The following is an 18,581-nucleotide window of genomic DNA, read 5'->3' as shown; positions in this document are numbered from 1 at the left end:
AAAAAGGAGTGTAATTATCATTATTTCCATTTTATACCTGGGAAAATGGAGATATAGGGAAGTCAAGTGATTTGCCCCAGGCCACATAGCAGGTCAGCAGCAGATCTGAGACTAAAACCCAGATCTCCTGACTCACACTCCAGCACCTTATTCATTGGACTGTGCTGCCATACAAGACCTGATTTCATTTTCCGGAAACTATTAGCTACAAATTCCAGTACAGTTGTAATAGGAATGAACTAATACGGATTTTTTTAAATTACATAATTGTTGTCAAGCCCCTAGAAACTGTCACACTGATGAATGCTTTAAAGCCAAAATACTTCAAACTATCTTGCAGATGAGAAAGACAATTCCGCAATACAATTTCAGTTTGTTGTTTTTTGTTAGGTTTTTTTTTTTTTTACTATAATGTAAGGTTATCTTTAATGATGTGATTTTTTTTAATGTTCTCAAATCCAATTTGCAAGGAATTGTTTGAAATGTATATGCTGCAGCCAGTCAGACAATAACAGTTCTGCAATTATCAGCACCTGCATTACGATTCAATGGATTTAAATTACTAAGGGGCCATGGCAGATACCCTACTGGCAACAATTAGCATAAAAAATGTTCTACAGTTTAAAGCTGTGGGTGGGAATTACAAAAGGTTAACAGACTAAATATAAAAATCTTTTTGAATATAAAATCAATGTGCTTTGTTACTAAAATCTGGGTACTGTAATTTAACCAAAATAGGGTTTAGAGTATCTGGCAATCTTCCATATGCATGAGATAGACTTTTCTTCGAAGCAAAATGCAGAGCAGCCAATCTGAAAGTTTTTTAAAAAATGAAACAAAACCTAAACAACTAAAGTGTTTCATATCAATAAAATATTCCAACATGCTATTGTATAATGAATATGAAGACAGATACCTTTAATCAGATTCAGTATCAACAATCTTTTCACTGGACATTCAAAGAGAGGTGTATTATAGCGGTCATAGCATTAGAAGCTAGACATTTCTGCGTTCAGCTCAGTTCTAATATTAAACTAACTTCCTCTGGGACCTTCCATCAAGTCACAATAGGACAAATTCTCAAAAGTGGCCTCTAATTCTGCGTGCCTACATTTAGACATTCAAGGCCTTGTTTTTAACAGTGCTGAACAACTACAGCTCTCAATGACTTGAACAGGAATTATGTACAGAAGGATAGATGGTAATGGAGAAGTTAAATTCTGATTATTAAAATGACTGAAGCAGAAAGAAAGTTTTAATTTCTGAAAACAGCCACAGTGGGACAGACATGCCAGATGGCCATTCTCAGGGACAGAGTATCTTACACAAGGCCCAGCCTCTTGGTCCAGTCCATAATTATGTCAATGTTATAATTTGGTTTGACAGGACACAGGGTGGTAGATGGTCCTGCAGGAACTTTGATCCTAGATTAGTGAGGACTTTGTCTTTCAAAATTGAGTCATTTCAACTGTCATTGACTAACATGCTCCTTCATGTGTCTCCCATGGTGTTTGTCAGATGCTGGTGTATATCATTCTTCATCTCACCCATATTATAAGATGAATTTCAAGATCTTGTGTTGTATTCACAATTCTTTTTGCTAAAGAAAACTGGATGGACTCCCATCAGAGATTCACTGATCATTCATTGGTCTAAGGGATCACAATTGGAGTAAACTGAAGAGCTTCATTCCTGACCCCCCCAACAATCACAGCACTTAGCATCTCTAGTGCTAAGTGCCTGCTATCTCAGGGAACAAGAGACCAGAAAGAGAAGTGAGCACAACTCCATCACTATAAGGCAGAATGCAGGGCATTATCTCTAAGCTAACTCAAACCTTTCCAAAGTATTTCACGAAAGTATGTATCATTATAAATTCTAATTCACCACACACATATTATATGTTGTTTTCAGGACAGAAATATTAGAAAAAGTATCTTATGTAGAAAAGTAGCAGTACAAGTGAAAGTGGAGAAGAAATTTGTATAGCAAGAGTCTAATTTCAAAGTGATGCCTCATTAAACTGAGTTAATGGGGATGTGCTTGAGAAACACCAAGACCCCTTTTATCACAATTAGTGCCACATCTCTGGCACTCCCTGTTAATCTAATAGAATCAGCATGTTCAGGACTAGCCCAGGGTTTTTAATTGCAAAATCGGCAAACACATTAATCATCACTTTATAGCCCTGTTGTTGTGGTGGAGAAATGAGATTACAGAAATGTATCAGAGGTCACAGACGGGAACTCTCACAAGCTTATTTAGACTTTTAGTCAAACAGAGAAAAGAAATATAGACACATCACAGGTTACTGTAAGATGCTCCTTCCTCTTCCTGCTCCACCTCCCCCCTTAATCCTTTTATACACATGTGGGCCCAGGTCACTGACTTCTATACGCTTTCCAGATATAAACCTGTACAAGCAGGATTTCCCTTCCCCTTTAGACAGATGGCTTGCCTGACACAAAGATTTCCCAACATTATAGTGTACTTATTTTTAACAAATGTTAAGACTGAGCAAACCACAGATGGAGAGTGACCTCATAACCTCAGAAATCTTAAGGGGAGAGTGGACTCAAAAATGAATGCAAAAAAGTGTTAACCCTCTGAATTCAAGAACTGCCATTTACCATTTTTTCCCACTAGCAGTAATTTTTGGTTAGCAGGCCAAATCTTGGTTACATTTAAGTCAATGAACATTTTGTTAATGTCTTAACTGGAACCAGGGTTGGGCCGAAATCAGAATAACCCTTTGTGACCAGGGGTCAGGCTATCATCATGCATTGAAACTTGAGCTCTCATGGCTGTGCAGCATGTTTCTATTCAATCACTGCATCTGCAGGCTGATCAGACATTTTTCATAGACTCAAAGGCTAAAGGCCAGTTATATTCTGCTTAGCACAGAGAGGTGTAAACCATACCTCCCTTGCACTACAGAGGACCTTGGTCCTGGAAAGGAGATTAATCTTGAACAAGAGCAGGTAGTGCTTCTATTCTCTACTGGATACATATTGTGCCTTAGCAGCTCTGTGAACACTGCAGGAAGTGGGGGAGGAGGGGAAGGGGTCTGAATCGGACGCCACCTATGTAAGGTGAATGACTAATACCTGAATTTAAATGTCACTCAACCCTTTCAGGAACAGAAATAGAGCAAGTAGTGCATATACTACAATAACATAATCCTTTTTGTGCTATGTTTTCTTGGCTGTGTGTCTAACAAAAGAATGGTGACATACTATCTATACTGGGACAGAACAAAATTATCTTGCTTGAAAAAATACAGTTGCATTTTATAATTGCCATTTAAATATTTTTAAAAATCGCAACTCAGTCCACGAACACAACACACAAGGTGCCTTTGAAACACTTTGGGAGCTACAATTTTGGGCTCTGATTGTATAAAGTCCTTACTCAGCTGCTCCCTTGAAAAAAGTGCTACGCTGAAATCTCACTTGCTAAAGTAAGGGTTTAGAGCATGTTGGCTCTGTTTTGTTGATCTTTCCCAGTCAGCAGGCAGGATTTGTCAATTGAGTTTCTCATCTTTGGAATGGATTCCTGTTGGCCATCTGCTATAGTATGAGTCTGGGGGGCATTAGATTGAGACTCATTTATTTCATTTAGTGCTTTGCTTCTGGGTCAGGTCTTTCTCCCTCCCAAGAGCTAAGATACCAGTTCTCGATAAAGAATAGAGATGGTAGTTTCTATTTTATTTCTGCCTCCTATCATGAATAATACATGTAATTTATGTGTTTTAATTTTTGCAATGAAAACATCTAGCTGCTAGGATGATAGGTACTGTAGCAAATAATAAAAAATAAAATCCAATATGAAAAGCATTCTGATGTGTACATAACACAGCAGTAACATTTTAAAAAGAGAAGCAATAGGGCCTAGTAGAAATAACACTGGTCTGGGACTCAGGCTACGTAATTTATACTCCTGCCATTGGCCTTCTGGGTGACCATGGGCAAGCACTTTACCTCACAGTGCCTCAGTTTCCACATATGTATAATGGAGACAATGATATTTACCTCACTTGTAAAGTGCATCACTATTATGAAACAATTCGTATTTACAATTCCTTTTATTCTTAACTTCCTTCAGGCATATAAATAATTTTCCCCTTGCAGATTATTTTTAATCTGCAAACATAGTTTTAGCTTTGCTCTAAATGGACTCAAAGTTAACGTGATAATTTTTCTCTGTACATTCCTCCAACAAAGCTTCTAATGCCAATACTTCTTTACGTTCACATAAAACTGTGGGAATAAGAGCACTGGTCTGGGAATAGCATTTATAATATTTTGTTCCAGCTGCTGCAGAGGCAGTTGAGGGAGCATTCAACATGTCCTTTGCGAGTCCCATAAAAATAAGCCTTTTATCATTATTTCTGAGTGGCAGATTTTTTAAAAAGTATAGGAACTTAGAATGCAGAAGATTTTCATCCACCTATTGTAATATTAAGATAGATCAATTCTGGGGCTTATAAACCTTGACAGTGTCATTTTAAGCAATATTAAAAGAAATTACAGTGGGAAAGGCAAATGCTGTATTGCTATTACCAGTGTTACTGAAAAATCTCATGAGATTAACAATGAAATATTACAATAGCCACACTTTGCTCAGATGAGTATAACAGAGATATCTTGAGATATTACACAATATCTCATGAGGTTTACTGTCCTGGCTGTGTCATTACACTCTATTCCTTGTTCCTACAATTCACTCAAGGGTAGTAAATGTATATCTCAATATTCCTAGAGCTCATTTACACCAGATCTGAATTTGGCTCCTAGGCCACCTGGTTTCAGGTGCAAGATAGTGAAAAACAAATGGGAAGATCAAAGATTCTTGGGAAGGTTCCACACACAAAAATAATATTCATAACTATGTGGATTTCAACAGTTCCTCATTGTCACAACACTAATAAAGTTCTTTAAACAACTTTCAAGAAGTAAGGAATGTATAGAGAATAAGATTATTGTAGGCATTATGTATATTAGTTTCTCATCCTGTTGCTATAGGAAATCTTAGTTTTTGATACCTGCATCTTTTATTTACAAGAAAGAAGAGTCCAAAGCATAAAGCTTCCAATTGACAGAGTGGAAAGAAAAATCTCTGGAGAAGACAGAGATAGTGACGATCTCTAAATCCAGTAAAGCTCAAAGAACTACTGAGCTTTCCTGGAGTACAGAATCCCAAAAGACGGAACCTTTAGGAATCCTCAGTAACTATGGGAAAACTCTATATAGGGCTACATTTTGCTTGCTTTACACATGCAGAATGAAAGTCTGACCCTACTTAAGTCAATGGGAGTTTTACTATTGACTTTAATGGTTCCAAAATTTCACCCACACATTTTATTTCACTGGAAGTGTTGTGAGACAGATGGGATTTGGCCCACAGCATTCACAGGAGAAAGGATGATTAAAATAAAGTGCTGATATAGAAAAAACAGGATTTTTCACACAAAATGTATCAGGTTCTACAGTGATGGAAGCATACAAGAACCTAGATAGACAGAAGTATGATCAAAATGGCAGTGGACACTGGTTGGCCAATATAGGTGGCAAATGTTGGTTGAACAATTTAGTTCAGGTAAAAGCAAAGCTATAAATAAAAGCAACAAATGGGAGAGAAGTTAAAAATATATCTGTAGGATGTAGAATTCGGAGCTTCTTCAGAGGAAGAGACATGTAAGTACGAGATTTCAAATAATCTAACTTCTTAGGAATTCTTTATTCATCCTGGCCCAGGGGAAATAGAGGGTGGAGCTGAAAACCTTTGCAGCAGAACATATGTCTGTAGTGGAAATGAATATCATGTCTTCAAAGAAATGATGGTCCTGAGGCAACCTACATTGATGATGTCAAGAGTTTTAGCACTGAGGACTTCAATGGAGGAGTGGGAAGCATTGATGGGGAGAAGTGGGCTTTGATGTTAGCTCTGAGGATCTGGCAGCAGGCATTAAAGAAAGTAGATTAAGAGCCTGATCATACTAATACAGAAGTCAAAGGTGAAACGCCTATTGACTTCAAATCTGAGCAGAATCAGACCCTCAATGGTAATTTTAAAGTAGCAGATTCAGATCAATCTATTTTAAAGTAAAAAAAAATCTTCAAGGCAGAATGAGAAGGCTCCTGATTATTCTTTTTATACCAGTGTTTATACTAGTGTCTGTCTGGTCAGCTGTCTAGACAGATGACTCCCTACAGTGATTAGAGATGAGACACTCAAACAAGGTCTATTTAAAACAAAAGAAAACACAACATTTCGCTGCTATTTTTTCTAATAATGCTCAAGGAATGAAAAAAGTATAGTCTCCTAATCTGGTTAGCAAAATTACAACTTGTTAAAAATCAACCTTAACATCAGTGAGAGAGAATGTGTTTATTTATTTATTTTGCTACATGTTTTTCAACAACACTATAGAATGCATGTGACCTCATGTATTTTCTTTTAAGATGTACTCTTTCTTGGAGATACAAATGGTGAGTCAGTTGTTATAGTAACTACTTTTTTATTGAATATCATGCAGAAAGTATCTATGTGCCATCAGATGCTTGTGTTGCAGTAAATTATGCATCTTCTGTCAAAACATTCTCAGAACATATTTCTTTAGTAAATGTTCAGTTCACCTTTTTCTGGTTTACTTTATCAGTTTAGAAATTACAATACAGTAAAGGGAACTCCTTGGCCACATCCACTCCCTTCACCCCTAACCCCAACACATTGACATGTCAAAAACTTCTACAAGTCAAACACAGTATTGACAATTAGAAGGTCAAGATGACAGTAAATTATGCTCCCCAGTTACTTCCTTAGTAGACAAACACATTCTTTACTGAACTACCATTGGTGAAACTCTTTTGGTAATATAAAAACTGCTACAAACAATGTATTTTAAATATAGATATATAGAATATTATATTTTACAGATTTGATCGTGAGATCTACTCTTCTAGGACCCAATTCCTCAAAGTTTATGCACATGGTCAAGTATTTTGCTGGACCAGGGTCTTAGACACTGTGTGATGAAAGGAAAAGTAGCTTGTTGTATTTGGATTTTGTTAATAAAAGATAACATGGATTGGCAAGAACTCCAATTGTTTGAATTCCCAGCTATATCGTTTGTTGGTTTTATGGTTGGTTTCTGCCTATGAGGTAACTTATTTTAGCAGCATGTGGGCTCTCTTCTGTCTCCCTAATTAAAGAGATGGAGTAATAAGCGATGGCTCAGTAGTTGATTTCTATGCCTTTTGTTTCTTATTTAAGCTCAATATATCATCATTTGAAGTGACATTCTGGTGAAATGAGAAGAGAATCCAATAGTGTTATAAAACAATACAAACACAAAAATAACCAAAACAACACTCTCCTTTTTTGTGACTCAGCAGACTGAGGGATAGGATTGCACATTTAATGGCGTTAGTATGGTAAAACTTTAACAACAGGCCTGAATTAGAGGATGGAATATTTAAAACTGAACACTAGGCACAAAAACAATGAGAAAGAGAATCTGAACTTTTAAAAGCTCCTATCTCCTAAACAATCAATCAGTGATACGTTTGGGTTGGCCTGAATATGAAAGCTCCATGCATTCCTAGTCCTGCTTTCAATTGAAAGCTTGTTGCTCTGTCTTATAAATTCCCCAAAATGTAAGACATATAACACAATAAATAGTTCTTCGCTTCACAAATATGAGAAATATTGTAGCTGATGCAGCAGAAAATGTGATGCTATAAACCAAATTTAAATCAGAGGGATTAAGAGAAGCTGGACAACTAGCAAAACCATGTTGCTATTATCAATGCTTAGAAATCTCTTTTATATTGCACTTTGAAGTCTTGTAAAAACATCAAGAACATAAGAGGAATATTCTCCCTTAACATGCATGCATCACTTCCATTAGCGTTACATAAACTGAAATAAACAAACTAGTATTGCTGCTCTGATTCCATTTGGTAATTTGTCTAGTGCTATTTTAAACAGCCATTATTAACTTTTCAAAAAGAGCCTTGGAAAATTATTCATATTTCAACATAAAACTGTTGCTGCTATGACTGATATTATAAGAAGAAAACAAAACTAAAAACCAAAAAGACTCATTTTTACAAAACTAATTTACTTCTCTAACATCAGGAAACAGCTAGAAATGAATGGTTAAATCTGTGATATGTATAACTATATAGTTACTAAGGAGACTCTCCAAAGGAATTACATCTAATCCATCTTTGCTAAATTTGGATCTCATTACCTTTTTGAAATATGGAAAACCATCCATATTTGAAATAAAAGGGTACATATGTGTTACTACTATACAACAGAACCTTTCCGAATTCTATTTCGCTGACAGTTCATCAATAGTGGATAGAACTGCATGAATTTTCATTATTGCATTATTACAACCATACTCCAGACTGTGGTGCATGAAAGCCTCAAGGACCTCATAATTTACTCATCAACAGAAGTTATTCTTGAGGCATTTTGAGAGCTAAACAGCATTTCTCTCAAAACCAGAGATGAACCCTGCTGAGAAGAATGAGAGCATAATCAATAAAACAATGGCCAGGAAAAAAAATCTCCATGGTGGAAAGTTGCAAACCTAATAGTCAAATGAACCTTTCGGAAGCAATCATTCAAAATGTAAAAAGATGTGCTTTGGCCCCACTTCTTATTACATTTTCAATACTTGTCCATACTACAATGTTGTATATTATGCCTTATTTATTTTGGCTGAAATTCACTGATAGCACTAAGCTCTTTGCACTAGTTAAGCCCCACATAGGGCTGCAGAGGGAAATGCAGGTGAAGCCCCCTACACACAAAGCAAAGAGTCTCCACATCATCATCATCATCCCCACAAAGACTAGCACAAAAGCCATAATGACGCAGGATAAAGAAGAGGCCATTGGTTTGTGTTTTGATAGATCCAGTGGCTCTCAATATCTATACAACTAGCATGGCGCAGCTGCAACTCCAATCCACAGCAGCTATGGGAAAGGTCAGGCTTTATACTGGTGTAGTAAGCCCCACTAAAAGATGACATGATAAAAGGTGTACAAAATAATGAAGATAGAATGTGATCTTCTATTTATCTTCTTGTGTCATAAGACAAGTACAAAGAGACATTCAGTGAAAATGAAGGGGGGGCAAATTCAAAACCAACAAAAGGAAATACTTTTTCACAAAATGTATAATTAGACTGTGGACCTGACTGCCACAATACATCATGGAGGCCAAGACTGTAGCAGGATTTTAGAAAAGGAATTAGACATTTAGGGTCTGTACTGCAGTTAAAACCCTGCAGCTCGCCCATAGCAGCTGACTCAGGCTCGTGGGGCTCCGGCTAAGGGGCTGTTCAATTCCAGTGTAGACGTTCAGGATTGGGCTGGAGCCCGAACATCTACACCACAATTAAAACAGTCCTTTAAGATCAAGCCCTGCGAGCCCAAGTCAGCTGACAAGGGCCAGCCTCGGGTGTTTAACTGCAGTGTAGGCATACGCTTATATGCTTAACAAGAGTAATCCTCTGCCCCCCATTCAAACAAAAACAACAAACCCACCAAGATTTTTGGAAGGGATAAACCCCCTCATATTTAAGGGCATAAAGCACCCACTATAGGGAGGAGGAGGAGGAACCGTCCTTGGAGTCAGGTTATCCCTAGTGCAGTCCACTTTTCGAGACTGGAGACAGGACTGGACACTGGTCTGACCCAGTCTGGCAATTCCTATGTTCCACTGTAATGAGCGGACCTCTATGCTAGCAGTGCTAATTAGAAATAGCTACCGTCAGGGCAGGCCCTGGGAATTTATTAACTATTATTATTACACACCTCTCTGCACCCATCTCTGCAGTATGTGGATCCTGCCTTGGGTGAATTCCACTATATGCTTCCCAGTCCACTGTTCTTTTCCCCACTTTTTTTTAATAAACAAAGGGTCCGTCATTGCAACATTTTTGCACTAAATTTATTATTAATTAATAAACAAATGCTGATCTGACTTATCTCTTTCATGCTTTTTCTTCCTTCTCTTTCTCCATTGTCTTCACTCCATTTTTTATGTACCTTTTATACTATTTATCTCTTCTCCAAATCATTTCTCCCATTCTTATTTTTCTATATTGTACAATAATTGTTCCATGTCCTGCCATCACACTCTTCTTCTGTTGTGTATACTGCCCTTCAATCTCACCCATTGTCCTGCCCTCCTTTCTTTTCTCTTCTTCCTCAATCTCTTCCCTCCTCTTCCTAAATTACTGACTCTCTTCCCCTAGTACCTCTCTCTTCTTTCCTGTCTGTCACATTCACAACCCACTCACAAGTTCGTGAAATTACACCAGGGCAGAATTGTCCCATTGTTTCTGTCTGCTTCTGCACACTCAGGCAGATGGTTCTGCATAGAGTCACACCCAGTAGGTGTTCTTCCGAACCAGAAGAATTAAAAATTCATTTTTCTTTAAAACAAAAGCCAAGATTCTGCAAATCCTGATGGGATCACCCAAAACATGCTGGTACCCCTATTTATGCTCAATCCAGCTTCTGCCCAAATGTGATCCTCCAATTATGGTTAAAGAGGAATAGAAAAGTGAATTGTTAATTATGGGTAGGCAGTAGGTAGAAGGATTATACATTCATTAGACATGGTGAATGAAAAGGTTAGCTAAGGGAAAAGTCAAAAGTTCCCAGCCCATGCTAATGTCACCATTGCTCCAGATGGCATGTCTGCATAGCAGAATTCTGGGTAAAAGGGAGTGTGCCGTGCTCTGGAGATCCTCGCTGGTGTAATGGCCATACAAAGGGACCATTACAAACTGGCACAATTAAAGCAGCCCTCAGGCTGTTCCAATTTGAGCTGTGGCCCAAGATCAGTCCCGGGATGAGAAGGTTAGGGTGGAAAGGTTGCTTAGAGTCACATTTGTCTTTCCCATGCTTCATTGAAGCTGAGCATTTAGCCCTCTCTCTAAAGAAACTGAAATCAGCTGAACTAGGTGCAAGACTTCCATCCATTCTGATGAAAAGAAAAGTGATGTGTGTTCTGTTGAGAGTGACTAAGGAGTTAAAAAATACAATACTGTTACTATTCACACTTACAAGGATGACAGGAATCAGTCATCTACCTGACCCTCCCTCTGTGGTAGCCAACAGCCTGGATTATGCTTGTACCAGGAAAGCTGTTAGTTACAAATATTGTAGTAGGGATTTCAACTCCAGACTCTCTGCTTCAATGTCCCATGAAAGGGAAAAAATATTTTTACCTATGACCTGAAAATTCGCTAATCAAATGGCCCGGAATGAGCCAGCAAGAGTGAGACACATTTGTTTAATAACCCTAATCTTGTGGTGATAATTTAACATTAGTTCATGTGGTAAATAAGGATTCTTCTTCATTATCAATATTTACTTTAGTGAGTTAAAAAACAAATGACAAAAAAAATTGCACAAACTGGTGATTTTTGAAAGCCACAGTGTCACACACAAGCTGGGGCTATCAAAATAAACCTCTAAGATAGATGGTGTTTATTTTGTTTTTTCAACTAACTCGTAACTACCACCAGCTTTGTTACTCCACTGACCGTATTAAGATGCAAATCATGTATTTACAATGTATCAAGTTATATGGGAGGATTTAATATTACTGTTCACAATAAACTGCCGTGATTAAACTTTGATTCAACTCCCAAGCCTCAGCATTAGGCTCCCATGAATAATTCCAAGAATAATAGGGTGGTAAAGCAATACCAGCATGTTTATAAAGAAAGTGTTAGTTCAATCATTACTCCCTGTCCTGTAGGAAAATGGAATAACAATCTAAGTATTGAATATATATATATTATATAGGATGAACATGCAACTACGACTTACTGTGCTATAATTCCTTCAAGAGGTAATGAGATGGACAAGAGGACGTTAGGGCATTAGCATAGGACTTAGGAGTTCAAGTCCCTAATCCATCACAGATTTCCTGTGTGACCATGGGCAAGTCACGTAGCCTCTCTGGGTCTCAGTGCCCCATCCATACAATGGAGGTAACAGCACTGCCTACCTCACAGGGGTATTGCGAGGATAAATACCGTAAAGACTGCGAAGCACTCAGACACTATGGTAATGGGTTCCATTTAAATACCTTAAATAGAAGTCTTACATTCCAAGAACCGTACATGATTTCACCAGTAGACTATTTCAAATTACTGTTCTGTAACTCCACATTTTCCTATTTTAATTTTATTTATTTCATAGACCTAATATTTAAAAACAACAAGCAACTTTCCCTCTCTCTGTTCTGTGTACTCCCATCTCTCCTAAATTCTGATGAAATGGCTCCCCTTGAAATGCACCCTTTGTGATGGTATGTGAAGTGCCAGCCACAAGAAAGAGATTTTTGTAATTGAATGAACTGTATGATTCATACATGGGAGGACACAGCAGTGAACTATTTGTGAAGCTTTTTACATGTGATAACTCATTTTATTAATACAAGAGTCTGATGTATGAAATGGTCAGGAAAGATTAAGGGAAATCTGACCAACAGAGTTGCCAACTCTGGTGATTTTATCATGAGTCTCGAGCTATTTTATGTTTTTCTTAAAGCCCTGCCTCCTTAAACTGGGTGATTATGTGAAAATCTCAATTTTCACTTTCTAAAAAGGAGAACATTCTAGTCCTTATAATTACAAAGTAAAGCTTGAAGATATAGACCCTAATTTCTCAAACCAGCAGGCAAATAAAAAGATCCCAAATTTACTATTTTTTAAATCTCATGACTTTTGACAACATGGGATTGAGAATACTGGACTGTGGTTCCATAGCCTCAAAATAAGCTCACAGGTTACAGCTTGTTGGCCATTTCCCAAAAATTCATACACCACATATTGCAAGCAACAAGGACAAAACTGGGAGGGGAAAAAATGAAACATATTTCTACTTAAAAGGTGTTTATCTTAAACTGATTTCAATTAATTAAAAATATCTTAAAGGGGCTAGAGGCACTTTCACTTTACTCAGGACCCTGCATCTGCTGCATTTGAAGTCACAGTTGTTACTAGAGATGGGCTGAACCAGCACCAATGCCTCTGAATGCTGGCAGTGGGAGAGAGGGTCAAAATTCTGGATTCACATTTACATTTCATGGTTTAGGCCCATCTTTCATTCTACCACAGTGAGTGAACTTAGATTGTCTAAGTGATTGTTGCAGCGCCTTTATCTAATTCATTGTGAACCAGTGTATTTTGACTGAACAAAATAACTGAAGTAGAAGCTTTGGAGAAGAGGTTGTTTTTTATAAAACAGAAATTAAATATTTCTATGAAATGTATTCCATTTATTATAAGAAAGTCAGTGGAAATCACTTCTGCTGTTAAAATGCTTTGAGAGCCACTTATTTGCATCACAAAAGCTGTCTCTTATTTTTCTGAGTTGTTTTACTCCTGCGTAAAGATACCTTTTGTTTCTCAGTTAACTAAAAAGCTGAGCAGTTGACTAATCCATTATCTCTACTCACCATCCTCGGTGCTAGGGGCATCTCCCATTCCAAGCAGGGTGTCTGATCTGGATTCTGGCTCTGTATCTCCCTTAGGGATTGGTAAATCAGCCAGTGCAAATCCAGATTTGCCAGATATAGGGACAGCAGCTTTCAGTTCCCAGCTTCCAGACACAGCATCCATCAAAGGATAGCTAATACACTCAAATCCACTGTGAAAGAAAATAGGGTTGACATTTTACTTTGTTTGTGCTGATAGGTTTTAAGATTTTAATAAAATAATCCAGATATAATATGGAATTTACCATCACGACCATAAAATATCCAGTGAATGAAAGTTACAACTGTGTATATATATTGTGATATATACAACATAACATACAGTACTGAGAAACTAGCTGATGTCACATGACTTTAGTCTATCTGATTTTGTCAGCAAACAGTGTAGCCCTAAACCTTTGTACACCAAGTTTATTTGGGTTACTTATCTCATGTCTGTCAGGTCTTGGTGAACTGGTACACAAAGTCACAATGACGACCTGTCCTGATAATCATCATAAAATGATTAAAACTGAGCAACTTGAAAGAGAATGTTTACTGTGGATTACATTTCATGTCATAGAGTGCTGCTGAGAGTAAGGATTTTTAAGTGTTTAGCTAGATAAAAGATATTGAGTAATATTTTCACCTATGGTCAGCCATTACCCTTGAGGGAGAAAAGAGAAATATGTTACTCTACAATATATGTTGAGCAATATGTTGGCTGGGATTTTCAAGGGAGTTAAGGGTTCAAACCACTTCAAATTTCAATGGGAACTGGGTGCCAAACTCACTTAGGCTCTGAAAATCTCAGTCATGAATCCTGATTTAGGATCCTAAATATGCAGGCTGATTTTCAAAAGTGCCGAACATTTAGTAGCTCCCATTAACTGCAATGGGAGCTGCTGGTTGATCTGCACTTTGAAAAATCATATCACTTATTTAGGATCCTAAACTGGGATTTAGAATCTTAACTTTAAGGCTTCTGTTTTTGAAAATCGTGGCTGCTATATTTTCATAGTTAAGGAATCCCTTGATTGAGCAGCTATAATTTACTATTTAAAAGAAAAATCCTCTCAGACAAAGGACTCCATGTCATGTTTTGACGGAAACATACTTAAACAACCATGGGCAACATTTTCAAAAACATAGCAATGTTAGGGGACTTACTTTTTTTAAAGAAAGTACAGCACATGCACATGTTTATTGTAAACAGTGAACTTTCAGTGGCAACCATGATTTACCAGCCTTTGACAGAGCCAGCTGTTAAAGACCATTTTAAAGACCATAGTCAGTGACTATGGAGAAACAAACTACCCAGTAATCAGAACACATGCTTGGTTTAAAACAAAACTGTCACAAAGAGTAAAATTTTCACAGTTGTCTAAGTGATTTAGGAGGAGTCATTTACAATGGAATTAAGGGTTTGTCTACATAGGAAAGTTTTACCAGTTATATCAGTAGAACTTTGCCTATTTAAATTCACACCTTAGTTTAAACGGGCATAACTTTCCCATGCAGACAACATTTTAGGTGCCTAAGTACCTAATTTATTTCTGAAAATGGGGCTTAGGCTTAACACTTACTCAATATATTTTTTCTACCTCACCAGTAATATTTGTAGAATTTAATGTCTGAAGAACAAAATGGCTTCTTTCAAAATACTGTATCAAGAAATACTGGCAAAGTAATTCAGATATACAAGGGAAAAAAGACTAAAGAAGATCTACCCCAGGATTCTCACACTCAATGTCAATAAAGATTGCAGTAATGTACAGGGCCGCCCACAGGATTCAGGGGGCCTGGGGCAAGCAATTTCAGGGGCCCCTTCTATAAAAAAAAAGTTGCAATACTATAGAATACTATATTCTCGTGGGGACCCCTGTGGGGCCTGGGGCAAATTGCCCCACTTCCCCCCTCCCGCCCCCCGGGCAGCCCTGGTAATGTAAGAGGGAATATAGTCAGAGTTTATGAAAGGAATTAGCCTTATCACCCAGGGTCATGAGCCAAAGGCCACTGAAGGCAATAGGATTCCTTCTACTGATTTCAATGAGGTTCCCAGTGCCTTCTGGAAGTCACAGGCTTGGGAGGAAGAGGAGAAATTCATAGAAAGTAAGTGGTGATGGCACAAGAAAAATCCAAGAATCTGGCTTGAACTAGATGATAGGGCAAGTACTGCAAGGGAAAGTCAGCACCGATACACAGGGAAAACACCAATGAGTGACTGCAAAACACTGAGTCACTGCACCTTGTGTATTATTCAAGAGAAAATACTTCATGAAATAGATTTTTCCACACACTACGTACAAAGGGGTTTTCACTGGCTTCCTTTCAACTTCTTCAATTAACTTGAATAAGCTGGTAGAAGAACTTGCTGGAATTTGATGATTTTTGACTCCAGCCCAGATCTCCAAAAGTCGACCATTCTCATCTTCCCATCAAAAGAGCAACAGGAAAAATAAACAATTAAAATTTCATAACTGTGTAGTAAAAAACTGAAATATTTGTTGCAACTGCACAATATCATCTTACAAGTTTATGCAAAATTTCAGAATCAACCACTGAGTAAAAACACTCATCATACTTGTTAGCAAGGGTGGTAATAAAACCTAGTGTTTTGTCCAACAGACTAGTGGTCAGTGGTTTTCAAAAAGAAAAATATATGATGAAGGAAGAAGAAAATATTTTTAAAAATTAAGATTTAAGTGTAAGAAAATCTCTAGGAAATCAGAATCTACTTGAGAGAATAATCCAGTGTTATTTTCTTGCTTCTCTTTCATTGTAGATATTTCAGTCATGATCTAATAATATCTTTGATTAATACCCCATTAATATTTCTTGCTCATTCACTTCAATTGTTAATCCTTAGCCTTATATTGTTTATTTGGCAAATCAAAATGGTGTGTCCTTCCATCTCTCAGCTGCTGAGTCTGTTCCTTCAATATTGTGGTTTCATTTTGTGATGTGTTGATATTAATTGTAATACAGCTTTCTTCTGACAGAAAAAAAATAGATAGTCTGGTAAAAACTAGGGACAAATTCTGTGCGGGCTTAATTTCACAGAAGTTGAAGCCAAATACTAGTCCAGGGGCAAGGTAGGAAAAATTATACTTTCTGCAGTTCAGCATCCAAAGAAAGCAGATTGAGAAAAGTAAAGTAATGATCAGAGGAACCTCAGCAGTCACTGAATCCCTTGCAAAATTTCAAAGAAACATGCATAATTCTGCAGAGGCCTTAGGTACTCAAAGTTTCCAACCCTCATGTAGATGAAGCTTGCCAAGAGTCTTCTTTTACTATGCCACGCAAACAACAGAGCTAAAACTGTCATTTGTACTTTCAGTTGGGAGATCACAACTTGAAAGCCAGCTTGTCTTCTCAGCAGGCTGGAACAGAGAGTTTGTGCTCACCATTTCTAGTAAAGGCAAATATGGGGAATAAATATTTCAGTTTCCTTGAACATTTTCTATTCAAATTGTGAGAAAAAGAACAAAGACATAGTTTAACCTTTCCAGAGGATTCATTTTAAATAACCTCCTCTGATTTGTATTTTTGAAAAGCTATAACAAAGCTGTCACATTTTCTGAAATACTTATCTAGGTACATTCATTTAACTCCACAATGCTGTGGATAGCCTTGACTTCCACAGAAATGATTTTAAATAGAAGGTTACAAAGACCAAGTGAGTTTTAACTGTCAACAGGAAGGTTTTCTTTTCTGAATACAGAATTTAAATGAATGCATTGATTGTGAAAGGGCATAGATTGACAGCACTGGAAAATGACGTCTTCTCTCTCTGCAAATAAAAGTACAGTACAAACTTTATCCCTTCTAATTTATCCTAACACTGACCTGGAGAGAACCCTTCTAGAGTTGAGAGGAGAGTTTTGTCTCTATTCAATCCCTTACCTTTCTGCTAAGACTGCCAACAAAGAGACCAGTTAATGTTCTCTAAATATGGGTCTGAGACCATCAACTCATGTACACAGGCCACAAACAAGCTGTCAGATGCTTATAAATTTTGGTCATTAATGACCTGGATTTAACTGTGAAAAATTGTATCCCATTATTAATCTCCTTAACAGAACAGTCCCACATTGTGCATGTTTCTAACTATAATGACTTTCCGCTTTGAGATTTTGAAATAATACTAGCGAATTATGTGCACACATAATATTAAGCATGGAATTCAGAAATGAAGTAAAATTCATAAATTTTTAGGGACACTGACAGATTTTTTTGCTCAATCTATCAAACACTTCATTTCTTGAGATGCTACCAGTATGATAACATTGCCTATTGCATAGATTATTTACATATAATTGTTTTCTGAAAGTAGGATGTGTGTAGATGTGTGTACATTTGTACCTTTGGGTCATGTGCAATGACTTGTGTGTGGCAAGACATCAGAAGTACAGCACACCCCAAATTTAAAAGATTCCACAAACCATATCCTTTTAGGTGGCAGCCACATACCTGAGTGGTACAAGGCAAAATTATAGGTCTCATAAAAGACCTTGAACAAAAATTATCTTAACTGTCAAAGGAAAATTTAATTTAATGCCATGTTTTGGTATTTTTATTCTCTATTTATAACGGTGAAACATTTTTATATGGCAGAAAATATCTTTAAACATGTTCTTACATTCACAAACCTCTCCTTCTTCATTCTGTAGCTGGACATGAAGGGTGATAGCAGACCCTTGGATTACATCAATAACTTCTGGGCCCAAAATTACTATCTTCTTTGCTTGAGCTGCAACATTAAATATATTTGAGTTCTTCTCTAATTAATAGACTTGAAGTGCTCCCCCTCCTTCAAAGAACCATTGCTCTGGAGCATCTTTTATGATTTTCTCTCCCAAACAGATTGATGAATTGCTGGTAGTAGACCTCAGGCATCAATAGCCTTACAAATTGCTATACTTTCATTCTAGATCTTCTTCTTATTGGTGGTGGTAAAAGATGAGCCACTATTTAAGCAATTCCTTTAGTGGATATAGGCCAAACAAAATGTGCAGAAACCGTGTGTGTGTGTGTTTTCGATCCTAATCTAACTCCTA

At 37.2% G+C, this 18,581-nt stretch overlaps 1 protein-coding gene across 11 annotated transcripts in view; it reads right to left on the bottom strand.

The window, feature by feature from the left end:
• The window catches only part of MORN1 (MORN repeat containing 1), a 317,167-nt gene that overhangs the window by 267,057 nt on the left and 31,529 nt on the right, over window positions 1–18,581 (bottom strand). For all 11 annotated transcript variants that reach the window (XR_005590384.1, XR_005590385.1, XR_005590381.1 and 8 more), the window contains 3 exons: window positions 18,164–18,274; window positions 15,829–15,952; window positions 13,504–13,694 (listed from right to left, as the gene is read on the bottom strand). Coding sequence is in view for 3 of the 11 variants with exons in the window: in XM_039509147.1 (XP_039365081.1) it covers window positions 13,504–13,694; window positions 15,829–15,952; window positions 18,164–18,274 (426 nt within the window). In the remaining 8 variants the exon portion in view is untranslated. The remainder of the gene's footprint in view (window positions 1–13,503; window positions 13,695–15,828; window positions 15,953–18,163; window positions 18,275–18,581) is intronic.

This window comes from Mauremys reevesii, linkage group 21, assembly GCF_016161935.1.
Source record: "Mauremys reevesii isolate NIE-2019 linkage group 21, ASM1616193v1, whole genome shotgun sequence".
Classification (NCBI taxonomy): Eukaryota; Metazoa; Chordata; order Testudines; family Geoemydidae; genus Mauremys; species Mauremys reevesii.
Note: the sequence above shows the minus strand (reverse complement) of the source record. Positions and strands in the feature narration are given on the sequence as shown.